General features: G+C 48.3%; 1 protein-coding gene across 1 annotated transcript in view; it reads right to left on the reverse strand.

Moving 5' to 3' along the window:
* Positions 1-7502, reverse strand: part of LOC138580568 (WAP four-disulfide core domain protein 5-like) — a 51898-nt gene extending 44396 nt beyond the window's left edge. The window contains exon 1 of the mRNA XM_069651216.1: positions 7342-7502. Coding sequence (XP_069507317.1) covers positions 7342-7441 — 100 coding nt within the window. The 5' untranslated portion in view covers positions 7442-7502. The remainder of the gene's footprint in view (positions 1-7341) is intronic.
* Positions 7503-12892: the final 5390 nt, after the last annotated feature.

Here is a 12892-nt window from a genome sequence, read left to right on the forward strand (position 1 = left end):
TGTCTACCATTCCGTCTATCCGTCTCTGCTTTCTAGGTCTCTTCCTTGCAGATATGCATATCGCTTTCCTCCGTTGCCCATACCCTTGCTTTATAACTTGAATGTGCCCTGTAAACATAACGTTTTTTGTTTAATCTCTTGAGTCCCTGTGCAGTCATCCCTTCCCTCGCTAATTACTGGTACTCCAAAGCGGCTTCACAATGAAATGAGGAGCAGAAGAGATAGATGTCAGAAGGAGCGTTCCTCAAAGTGCCCCACGAGCCGCACCAATCCTTGACCTGAAGGAGGCTGCAGCAGGGCTGGTGCTAGCACTAAGCAAGGTTAGGTGCTTGCCTGTAATGTGAAAATGTTAGAGCTGCAAATGCTGCCGAAGGCAATAACCACTTATACATTTTTTGTATACATATATTTATTATTCTCTCTCTCGCGTCGTGAGGCGGGCCGCACTCTCAGCACTATCGGCAGCAGGAGGTAGCACAGCAGACTCTGAGGTTCAGGACGGGTGTGGCCGTGGTGCGCTGTGCTGTGTGCAGGGCCTCGGGCCACACCTGCGCATTAGCACTGCATGTGCCCTTGTGGCTGAGGCTTGTGTGAATGTTCTTCTCTTTTGGACGGTTGTCTGGCCTTGACCATCCCTGGCCCGCACTGCACACTGGCTGCAACCTGCCACAGTGTGTAGCGGCCCTGCCTGCTGAGAGAGACTCAGACACATGCACAGCACAGGCAGGTGAGGGGTACCCTATTGCAATTGTTCTGCCTCTCAGTCAGGGGGCGGAAATAGCTGAACTGGGTAGGATAGAGAATAGATGTATGGAAGCAGAAGGCAGAATGAGTGTATACATGTATGATATAATATGAGATGGCATTTATAACGCGCCTATACACAAGTGTTGTGTGTGTCATTGTGACTCTTGTGGACATGGGCTGTAAATTAGCTGGGGTCTGCTGTACCATTTCCCAGGTCAGCAGGGAGACGGGCAGGGGCCGGGGCCGATGTTATATAGCTGCCAATACTGTTGCTATTCAAAAACAACCTAGGAAAGCAGAAACTGAGTGACACAGACACTGTAACAATTCCATCTCTTTTCCTGTCAACACACGATCATTGCCCCAGATACTCCTTGTCTTTCCATATTACTTTGCTTCGAAACCACTAGTCTGTGGCTCTGGGTGCTAAACAAACATAAGTACAGTTGTGCTGTGTTTCTGGCACCGAGGTGTGCGTGTCCATCTGTCCTTCAGGAAATGGCTCTGCCATCTGCCACCAGTATTGCCTTTGACCACAGCACAGTTCCTGAAAGCCAGCCTGCTGCACTGTGCCTTCCAACGATAAGCATGAAAGACAGGCACAGAGCTCAAGTTAACTCTGGCCCGTTATGTGAAGCCCATAAAGCTTCTGCTCTCATATGCTTTCCTTTAGTCCTAAGATTATTGCAGTTTACCAGATGTACTGCAGTTGACGTTCAAAAAGCAGGGCTGTACTGTACACAGATGTTGTTTCATTATTTACTGTACGTGGGGAGTGGAAAATTAGACTTTCTGTGGTTTTTTTTGCCCCACCCCCATCTTCCTTAATGTTGCGGTCCTGTCTCGGTTGGCCTCTACTAGGGCCTTTATGTCTTTCATCATGGAGTCCTAATAAATTAAATAACACTCCCATTCAAATAAACGTTTTCACAAGGAGTTGCTATGTGGTTTTTTGCTCTGCCCAAAACTAAGATTTAAAGGCACATAGAGTGGGCTTAGGTTGGAATACTGTAAGTCACAGTGTGGAAACGAAACTATGAGCCAGGTCTTGCCAGGGTGTATTCAACTAAGGGGGAGGGGGCTTGAAGGGAGGTTGGGGTGCAGAGGAGCATCCCGTCTTAAACCTCCAAGTTATCATGTCTGCAGAAACAATTACTTTCTACGCCGTTTCTCAATTGCTTGAAGACGTTTATTACATAATATAGAGGTCTTTTTCAAGCTTTGTGGCAGGAATGATGATCAAATGAGCGAACATAACTTCTCCCTTCTAATGAGTGTGTCACTGTTCTGGGTCACTGTATTTGCAGACCGTCCTTCTGTTCACAACAACCCTATAACTGGGGCCAGGCACAGGTGGCATGTTGCAAGGCACTTGACAAGACAGGTGACAGTCACCCAATTAACCAGCATTGTATGGATGCGTGATTTTTCAACAGCGATGAGATGTAGGCAGATGGAGTGCAGTTTTGCAACGCAGTCTATAGTATGCCAGCTTTATGCATTAGAGTCCTGGACATGCAACACATTATTCCCTTTAAGAAAACGTTTGTAGGATGACACCTTCTCTCTGTACAAAGCAAAACCTCAATTTGCCCTTTGTGTCTCCTCTCTTGTAAAGGCCATGTTAATTATGTTATATAGTGAGTGAGAGATGTTAGATTTGTGTGCTTTCTTTCAGCATAGACATATCTTGTTAAGTCACCTAATATTCCATTACTGCAAAGCACATTTTTTGTCATTGTTATCTATAATTATTGTGCCATAACACATAAGCTTACGGAGCTATCATAAAGCCTTCAGATGGCTTGCCAATTCTTTCATTAGAAAACATGAAATACATTTTTTTAAAACAGGTGTGTGACCTATCACACTTATTTGATTGTTCTTTCTAACTCAATAGCCAGCCGACTAAGCAGGAATATGCAACATGATCAGAAATGATAATATTACTTACCTTTTGATACCCTAATATTCTTTAGGTTATTATCATTTGTTTCCCAACTTGCCCATTGACAGAGAAAATGACCATGGCGAGTCATTGCAGCTGCCAGGCTAACCTGTTGCACCAGTGCCTGGTGAAAGGTCTTTACCATCTGATGGTTGAATGTGGCCTGTGTGAATTATGTGGGCTGTGACAGCAGCGGTCCATAGTGCCCAGTTCTAACAGGACACAAAGGTCCTCCTTGCACCCTTATTACCAATCTCAGCAGAATGGCTCATGCCAGAATAGGCTTGTTGAAGAACCAATGTGGGGAAGTTTGAGCTGCTCCTCACTTTTCTGTGCCCTGTGGTCAATACAGAGATTTCTTTTTCCAGAGCATATTAGCCCAGCAACTGTCAGCTGGTTCTCAATATCTTCCACCAGTAGAGGAATGGGCATAAATGTCACAATGTCTGGGTAGCATGTTTCAGGTACTCATTGAGCCTGTGTCAGGGTGGTGCTGGTAGTCACATGTCTGGTCAGGATGCGTCAGGTAGTCGCATCATCGTTAAGTCAGGTTGCTAGACTGGCTTGCTGCAGCCAGCCTGGACATGCTTTCTTACAGTGACATGGCATTTTCTTTTACTGTCAAATCCAACAGGAGTAAGTTCTTATATGCTAATACTGCCATCTGCTTGCATATAGCCTGAATGTACATGTACGGGCACAGGCAGCATGAAAATGTTTTTTATACTGGCATATATTTTTTCTCCACTTGGAATTTAGGAAAACTACAAGTCCCCGAATTCCAAGCAAAAACAGGATGGCTTTCTTGCACATGGCCATGGGAACCCTTAAAGCTGTGCTCTGTAAGGCAATATTAATGTGTGCCTTGAAGTACATTTCAATATTTGTACCAAGTGCAGCATGAAAGGTATGTGTTCAAGTGCCTAAGTGGGGGTCGCCAATCTGACACTTTACTTAGGGTGACAACATTCCTTGACACGGGCTGCAGGAAGATGAAGTGAAGCATGAGGGCAGTGAAAGAAAGGGCGTTTGGGTGGGGGATGGCAGGGATTAGTATGATCTCTGCCAGAGTTCCTTCCAAAGCTTTTTGCAACAGAAAATAGGGGGGGGGTGACATGAAAAGGGACAGTTTTAGGGATCTGACAGTGACAAGAAGGTGATGGAGCAGTTACAGAGCAGTAGGAACGACATTGGGAAAATCGGGGCATGATGCCATTTAAGGGCAGTGAGTGCGACATGGAACAAAACTGAAGGGTGCAATGAGTCGGGCATGGAAACATTTAGGGGCGATGGAGCAGTTCTCTGGGTAGGGCTAGTGAAAAGGGAAAAATCAAGGGGCTGTGGGCCATGGCATGGGGAACTACTAGTGGGAAGTAGAGTGACATAATGCAAATCACTCTACAATGCTGTCATTCTGGGGACATCGAGAGTGACATGGGCCAACCCACGAATCAATGAGAGCGACATAATCAAATCCGTGCAATGGGTCAGTTCTGGGCCAATGAGGGTGCCAGAAAAATGGGGTATTGATTGTGAAATGTGGCAAAGGATGGGCAAGGGGACAATTATGCAACAAACAGAGCTAGGTCAGGCTGATCACAGGACAGTGCGGTGTGACATTGAGAGTTATATGGGGCTAGTCAGGGGCAGTGGTTCAGGTCTCAGCAATGTGTGACATGGGGCAAAACGAGGTGCAATGAGATGTGGCGGGGGACAATTGAGGCGAAGTAAGTTACATGGGGTGAATCAGGTGGCAGAGTGATATGACATTTGTTAGTTCTAGGGGACAAAAGAGTGACTAGGGATATTAGGGGGCAATGGGTCAGTTTCTGGGGCATTCAGAGCAACACAGAGTATCAAGGGTCAATGTAACACAACACAGGACAGTTGTGGGGCAATGTGAATGCATTTACATTGCCCAAGGGATTTGAGATGGCATGGGCAACAGACACGATTTTGAAGTTGGAGTATTCTACTCCCTGTTTTTTGAAGTTGGGAATAAAATTATTTTTGGGGAGTAAAAAAGAGATTCCCAATTGTAGTAATTTTATAAGCAAGCGGCAATATATTGTTATCCCAAAGCATATATATTGTAATCCTACATCTTTGCACCTAGTAATTCTTGCATATAAAAAGAAAGAATTGTGCATTAAGGCTCTTCTCAAATCATGCATTATTTGACTTCCTTACAGAGACACTGCTCTACTGTAATCAATGACCCAAACATATGAGACGGAGCAAATGCCGCCAGCTCAAGAGAAATAAAAAATGGAAAAAGCATGGAGGCAAAAAGGGCCCAGGTGTTCCCGAGAAGTTTTAGAAGAAAAACGTTCCTCAGAGAGGAGACTGGTGGAAACCTTTCGACAAGTTCTGGTGCAATACCCTTTCCACCAGGTCTGGTGACCAGTGTAAGGCCCTAGAGGCATCCCACTGAAAGTCCTAGTAATTCTCGAACAACGCCTTTCTTACTAGTTGACACATGGGAAACGTGGTACCTGTATGTAAAACTAAACAAAAAAAGGAACCAACACACCTACTTGTTGACGACGTTCCGGATTTTCGGAATAGAACAAACCTCCCTCATCTCTTGAGAGGACATTGCAGTGACCGCACCTAAAGCGTGTCACAAAATGCACAAATTCCATGCGTGGACTGAGATAAACAAGGGTCAGTATACAATGGCGTCGCTAGGCTGTGGGGTGGGGGGGCGTGCCCGCCCCCCGAATTCCTGTGTCCCCCCTTGTGTCCCCCTACCTAAGGCGAGCAGTGACTGTGTTCTCTATTCGTGGTGTTATTTGTGGCACTCACTGAGGCAAAGTCTGCATATCGCACAGCAATACTCCTTTTGTCTCAAAGCGACCAGTGATGGAGTAGCTTGCAGCCCCTCCCATCAGAATGTAGTCCACGAAAGTGCTAATGATGGGCCATTAGTCACTGAATGGTTTTGTGCCTCAATTCTGCAACTCATCCAAAACAGGACTGCGAGACTTGTCCTTGGCCTCAAGCCCAGGGATCGTATCTCTCCAGGACTGAAATCTCGCACTGGCTCCCTGTCGCTGCAAGGAGTAAGTTCAAAACCCTCTGCATTGTCCACAAGGCCTTCTGGGGCCTGGAGCTGCAATACCTTCAACTCTCTCTTCCTAAATATCTACCTTCTTGAGCTCTTCGCTCATCTGCTTCCAACTCCCTCAGGGTCAGTCGCTTCTCCAAGCAACGAGTTGGTGGTAGATCTCTCTCTTCGACTGGGGCCTCCCTCGGGAACGGCCTCCCTCCCTCCCTGAAACTTAAGGAGAACCATCTCCGGTTCCGTAAGCACCTCAAAACCTTTCTCTTTGCTTCGGCTTTTTCTCCTCCTCTGCCCTGCTGACTTCCTGGTTGAAACCTAACCTGCACTGGTTACCTGGTCACCCTCTGATCTCGGGCCCAGGTCCCCTCCCCAGCCAGTCGCACACTGCCTTCCTGGCAACTCGGGGACTGTTTCTGTATCCCCTCAGTCCCACTTCCAGCACTTGATACATGTTGTCTGCACTTACCCGTGCCACTTGCTGGCTGCCCTTCTACTATTGTTATTTATTCTTTTATCCCATGTACTGCACTGTCTCTTTCCCTCTTCCCCCCCACACTCTCCCCCTTCCCTTTCCCATGCACTTGCACGATCTGAATGACACCTGGCCTAGTAGGATCGTTTGTCTGTCTTCCCCTTGTTCCCCCTACCTTGCCTCATCGCGCCTTGAAACACCTGTGTATAGGCGCATTACAAATGCTATATCGTATCATTCTGATGGGAGGGGAGGTACAGTGGGGTGTGGGTAGTTGGTGTGCACAAAAGCCTCTCTGCATGAGTGATTCTGACCTCACACATTACCTTTCATAGGTGCCCCCCACTTTTGTCTGTGCTCCCCTAATTTTGTCTTTGCCCCCTCTGTGCCCCTCCTAAATTTGATTTCTGGCGACGACACTGTGTGTATGTGCTAGAGTAAAGTCTCTTCCGCAGAACCCACAGCACTAAAACCCTTTTCTTTGGGCATAATATGGATGGACCCAACAGCAAACACATTTATGTTCGCAACGAGGCTCCAGTACTCGGATGAAACGCCTACCCCTTGCATGCAGAGAAAAGGCCTAGCTGATCGGGCTGGGAACACGTGCAAGGATACCTGCGTGCATGTGCCCCACCTCCATTTTTTTTTCCTATTGCTGCCCCTCGTCAAGCTCAGGCCCCTCTCCCTGCCAGGGACAACTTCCCTTAAGTAAGTCACACAATCTCTGTTCATTAACTCTCGCAGAGTCCATGGTTGTTATGTTAAAGGATATTTATACTGCGCACTATCACCACCTGAGTGGTCCCCTGGCCTCTCTAATCTCTCACAAACAGTTGCTAGTCTATGATTCAGTCCATATACATCAAGTACCTCACCAATACTGAAATATATGCTCTGCTCCTGTTATTTTCCATTATCATTTCTGGACTTAAATACTACATGGGCTAAAAAAACGAAAGTGACTAAACATTGCACATTCATAGGCCCCCTGCTGGGCAAGCTGGGTTTTCCGAGCTGCATTTATCAAATATATTTCACACGGCGTGGAAACAAACCCTGCACCCACTGGCTCTCGGTGTGGTGAGTGCGGTGCTCTGTACTCACTTATGACAGTAGGCTTCGCTTGCCCGCATGCAGTGTGCAGCTCCAAGATGGTGGCGAGCAGAGCTGCCAGCAGAAGGACGGTGCTCCCTGCTTTCTTCATGGTGGCGCTGGGATACGTCTGATAGCTGCTCTCTCCAAATCCTGGTTTTATTGACTCTGACAAGTAGAGCAGGAGGAGTGCGGCGTGGGAACTGTTGCAATGTAGGCTTGTCTTGGACTCGTCCCAGTTTGGGTTTCACAATGAATCCATTTCGTGTGCACCTGTCATGCCCGCGGCACTTCCTTTTGGGTGTATTACCAAATGACTCGCTTCTGCGTAGTTAATTAACACTGTTTATTATGCGGCTCTCACTTGCACATTTGTCTCATGTTCTGGGGAAATGGCTAAGCCAAAGGTAGACTTGCATACTTGCCAACATTCTGTGACCAGAAAGATTCAAGTTTCAAAAATAATACTTCGAATAACATTATTACATCACAGGAAAATACAAAACGTACATTGTTGGCAACACGGGAACATTCTAAAACACACAACCAATCAAACAGCACAACATGGAAAGATATTCAAATGCTTAAAATGTATAATTCTGAATGGTAAGTTAACACCAAATTCAATTACCTAACTACACCGAAGGTAATCACACAGAGCCGGTAGGCAACATTTGCCACTGCTCTGTAGCAGCAGCCTGGGCAATACATATGTATTGCTGAGGTGCAAGATGAATAACTGAGCAGCGTGGAGACTAATGCCCTCCTCAGTCTGATATGCAGATGCTGTGTGATGGTGATACGCTCTGCCACTTGCCTTCACTGGTGGTTCACCTAATGCCTGTCCCGGCCAGAGTGCAGGGCAGAGTCATGTAGCTGTCAGGTCACTGGATTGGTCTGAGCCTATCACTCAGAGTAATCACTTACCCGCACACCGCACAGACGGACTAACTAATGTGTTGCATGATTTGTCCTGGGCCGGTCTCTAACAGCCTGTCTTAGAGTCACATAAATGACCTGCCCCTATAAAATGCAGTAGGATCTGTCACCCAAATCTGTAGCTGGTAGGACTGCTTAAAAAGCAGTAGCCCACTGTCTAAATCAGTAGGGTTGGCAAATATGGACTTGTTCTTCCAATAACGGTGGGGGGGGGGCATACGGGGCGGCTGGGGGAGACGGGGCAGCCCACCCCACCCGTTAATCTCCTTCCTGGGAGTAGAGGGAGCAGTCAAATTTAACATCAGCCGCACTACGCATATATAGAGACTGGGCCTCAGCCCATACCCATCTACTGCCTATGATGCAGCCAATGACTTAATACCTCGCCCAGATGCTTTTAAGCATGGCCCCACCCAAATTAGCATCTCTTTCGGAAACTAATCTTGCTTAAACAGTGTGCTCCTTTCTGCAAAGCACGGACTTGTGAGAATGCAGGGGTAGGAGTTTATGATGGACTGACATTTTTTTTTTGCAGGCTTAATCCAAAGGGGCACAGAGTGGGAGACCAATGTAAATGGCCAAAGGAAGCTGTAGTCTGAGGATGGGAAGGAATTGCATTTTAACAAGTGACTAGGCTCATTTCTTTGTTTGTGGAATGATTTTGGGCAAACAAATGAATGTCTCCATGTGATCCGAACATGTTTCCCAACTGCTCATGTACTGGCACCATTTGGCAAGTATTTTAAATACTTTGTCTAGGCACGCAGATCACATGGCAACATGTGCTGTACCTCATGGCCTACCCACTTCAATGGTCTCCCCCTAAATCACTCTGAAGTAGTTCCAGGACGTTCTTTATGATCTAACCTTACTTAATTAGCTGAGAACTGCCTTCTTTTCCACCAGCGCCTAACTCGTTTCTTTTATTTCACACCCATCTTCCGTTCTTCTGCAGGAGCATTTGGAACAGCCTCTGGACGCAGCGTCCACCAAGCGAAGAGAACTATTGGCTCTTGCTACACTTTTAATTGAGAGCAAAATTGTTGAAAAGATACACCACATAAGCAGCAATAGACACTTTTGCAAAAGCACCATCTAGGAGAGAGCCCTTCATTTAGACAACAAACAAAAAGAAAAGATTGACAATGAATTCCTGTTTAAAATATTGTTGTTTATTTATTTATGTTATTTTATTTATTGGGTATTTATAATGCGCCTATAAAAACAAATGGTGTTTCAAGGCACAACAAGACGAGTGGCCAGGGGGGACAGGGTTGAACAAAAACAGTCCCACTAGGTTTTGTTATTCGGATCGTGCAAGTGCAGTAACAAGACGTGCAGGGGAGTGGGGAGGGTGGGGAAGTGCTGGTCAGAGCGAAATGCGCTAATGCTAAGGAAGGAAGGAAGTGCGGGTAGGAGTGGAGAGCGTGCAAGTGCTTGTGGGGGGGAGAAAGAGGTCCCCTGGGGTGGGCGAGTGCTAACGGGAGGACAGGTGGACAAGTGCCAGGGGAATGCAGAGAGTTCAGGAGAATGAAGGTGCACATGCTAAGTGCCAGAACGGGGCTGGATGGGCCCAATAAGTGTGCAGGCCCAGCCAGGCTAGTGCGGGAGAGGGTGCCCAGTAGGGCAAGTGCAGGTGGGAGGTGGGGGCCAGGATGACTGGGAGAGAGGGCCTGGTGCCCTGTAGGAATCAGAAGGAACCAGGCAGCCAATCAATGCTACAGAGGGGGACATTAGCAGGGGAGTGGGAGAGGGAAAGAAGCATAGAAAACGAGGGTCTTGAGAAGCTTCTGGAACTTAAGGAGATCCAGATCAAGTCTGAGAAGGCAGGGAGGCCATTCCAGAGGGAGGCCCCTGTGGAAGAGAGCGATCTACCCCCACTCGCTGCTTGGAAATGCATCTGATCTGCAGAGAGTTGGAGCTAGAAGACCGAAGGAATCTAGCAGGGAGGAATTTGGGGAGAGACATTTGGGTGTATTGGGGTTCCAGGCCCCAGAAAGCCTTGTGGATGATGCAGAGGGTCCTGAACATGATTCTCGCAGCAACCAAGAGCAAGTGGAGAGATTTTAGGGCTGGTGAGATGCGGTCCCTCGGCTTGAGGCCAAGGATAATTCTTGCAGTCTATTCTGGATTCGTTGAAGGGGGCGAAGGGAGGATTTAGGCAGATTCAGAAAGAGGATGTTGCAGTAGTCCAGCCTAGAGAGGACCAGAGACTGGAGATATTGAGTTTCTGGGGGAAGGTGAGGAAAGGGGGAATGCCTCTGAGGAGGTGCAGCTGAAAGTGGGCCTTCTTGGTAGGTTCTGTGATGTGAGGAGAGAAGGAGAGAGAGGAGTCGAAGATGACACCAAGGTTTTTTGCCTCACAGAGGGTGAGGGGAGGGGGCCCATGGAGCGTGGCCAGAGAGTAGGAGGGCAGGAGGTACCTGGGGTCCCTTTGAGAAGGAACTCAGTCTTACTGGCATTAAGGCAGATATTGTTTGCAGCACACCATGCATGAATAGCAGTCAGTCAGGAATGAGAGAGGAAGAAGTGGAGGCAGTGGAGGGAAGCTTAAATGAGAGCTGCATGTCGTCCGCATAACACTTGAATTGGGGAGAGAAGGCGTAGATCAAATGGGCTAGAGGGGCAAGGTGGATGCTGGCCACAGCAAGAGGATAGAGCCCTGAGGGACGCCGCAGGTGGAGATTGTGATGGGAGAGAGATATGGGCCCAGTTGAACCTGGGATGCTCGGTCAGAGAGGAAGGAGATGATCCAGTCCAATGCCAGGTACATGATGACAAGGGTATCACAGAGCCAATTTATAAGGATGGCATGATTGACTGTATCAAAGGCAGAGGAAAGGTCAAGAAGGATAAGAACGGAAGGAGAGCTTGAATTGAGATTTGAGAGCAAGTCTCCACAGGTGTTCAGGAGTGCAGTTTCTGTGCTTCTGGCTGCTCTGAAGCCAGAATGGTGGTCACAGAGACAACCAACAGAATCAGTGTGTTGGATCAACTGGGAGATGACCAGCTCCTCCAAGAGTTTGCCCAGGAAAGGGGTAATGGCGATAGGGTGGTAGTTAGCTGGGCAGGAGGGGTCGGCAGAAGGCTTTTTGAGGAGAGGGTGCACAAGAGAGTGCTTTATGATTAGCAGGAAGGAGCCAGTGGCAAAGGAGTGATTGCAGAAATCAGCCAAGGCTGGAGCAAGGGAGGCAATGTTGTCCTTTATAGTTCTGGAGGGGCAGGGGAGCACCTGTTTGGAGGAGACTTTCATAGAGAGGACTTGTCTAGAGACAACATCCAGTGATCTGGATGAGAAAGAGGAGAGTAGGAGTGACGGTGGAAGGGGGCTAAGGGAGGCCTGATAGCGGGTGAGGGAGAAGGGAGGGATGTAGAGGAGACTGAGGACAGGATGTCCTGAGTTTTGGTTATGAAGTAAGAGGCCAGTGCGGTACAGAGGGTCAGGGATGACAGAGTAGAATGGCTAGTTCCTTGCAGTTCAGCCATGTTGTTAGTGACCCCAGAGATGCGGTCTTGGAAATAGGCCTTCTTCTTCAAGCAGATCGAGAGTCTGTATTGCCTTTGGAGCAGGTGGAAGGCCAGTCTCTCAGAGGATGTGCTTGAAATCCTACCACTTCCGCTCAGCAGCTCTGCATTTGCGTTTCAGAGAGGCTAGGACAGGGTCATATCAGGTGCTGCTTTTGGAGGCAGGCTTCATGCGGATCCTCATGACAAGGGCAAGGATGTCCAGAGCGTTGGAGATGGAGATGTGAAGGTTTGAAAGGGCTGTGTCAGTGTGAGAGTCAGTGGCCGGAGTAGGAGGGAGGAATGAAAGTGGTGACAAAGGCAGCAACGGACACCCGCTTCATCGGTCGAATGACGGAGAAGGACACTGGCAGTGCGGGCAGGGGCTTTGCCGGGGGACTCAAGAGATTCAGGTGAGATGACAGGAGAGCATGATCAGACCAGGAGAGAGGTGTAGTTAGAGGGTTAGAGATGGGGATGTCTGCTGAGATGAGAGCATCCAAAGTGTGTCCGGCCGAGTGCGTTGGACCGGAGGGAAGAATGGTGAGGGAAAGAGAGTCGCAGAGGCTGCCTAAGAGTCCAGAGGCCGCATCAGGGGAATCAAGGTGAATACTGAAGTCTCCAGGGAAGAGAAGCTTGGAGGTGGAAGCCAGGAGAGAATAGGTGAGGCCAGACCCCTCCAAGAGGTAGAGGGAGAACGGACCAGGGGTTGTATAGATGGTGGCAAGAGTCAGCGAGAGGATTGGAGAGACACCAAACCTGCTGACGAGGCATTCGAAGGAAGAGTAGGACTGAGTGGGTATGATAGTAGCAGGGACCCATTCGGGGAAGAGCAGGGCCACTCTGCCCCCAGACTGGTTAGGCCTGGGCTTAGAGATTATCTTGTAGCCCTCTGGGAGGAGTGTATCAAAAATAGTGACAGAACTGGCTGTGTACCACATCACGGTAAGAGCGAGGACATCAAGATCGAAGTCTTCAAGGAGGTGGCAGATGTCAGAGAATTGTTTAACGGCAGAGCAAGAGTTGGGGTTAGCTATATGGAACTTGTCGCCACCTTTGAAGGTCTTCCGAGGATGGGTACAGGAATGTGGTACGCCCGTCGGTGGTGGCAAAGGGGCCA

The sequence above is a fragment of the Ambystoma mexicanum genome, chromosome 3p, assembly GCF_040938575.1.
Source record: "Ambystoma mexicanum isolate Mex_15411 chromosome 3p, UKY_AmexF1_1, whole genome shotgun sequence".
In the NCBI taxonomy this organism is placed as follows: domain Eukaryota; kingdom Metazoa; phylum Chordata; class Amphibia; order Caudata; family Ambystomatidae; genus Ambystoma; species Ambystoma mexicanum.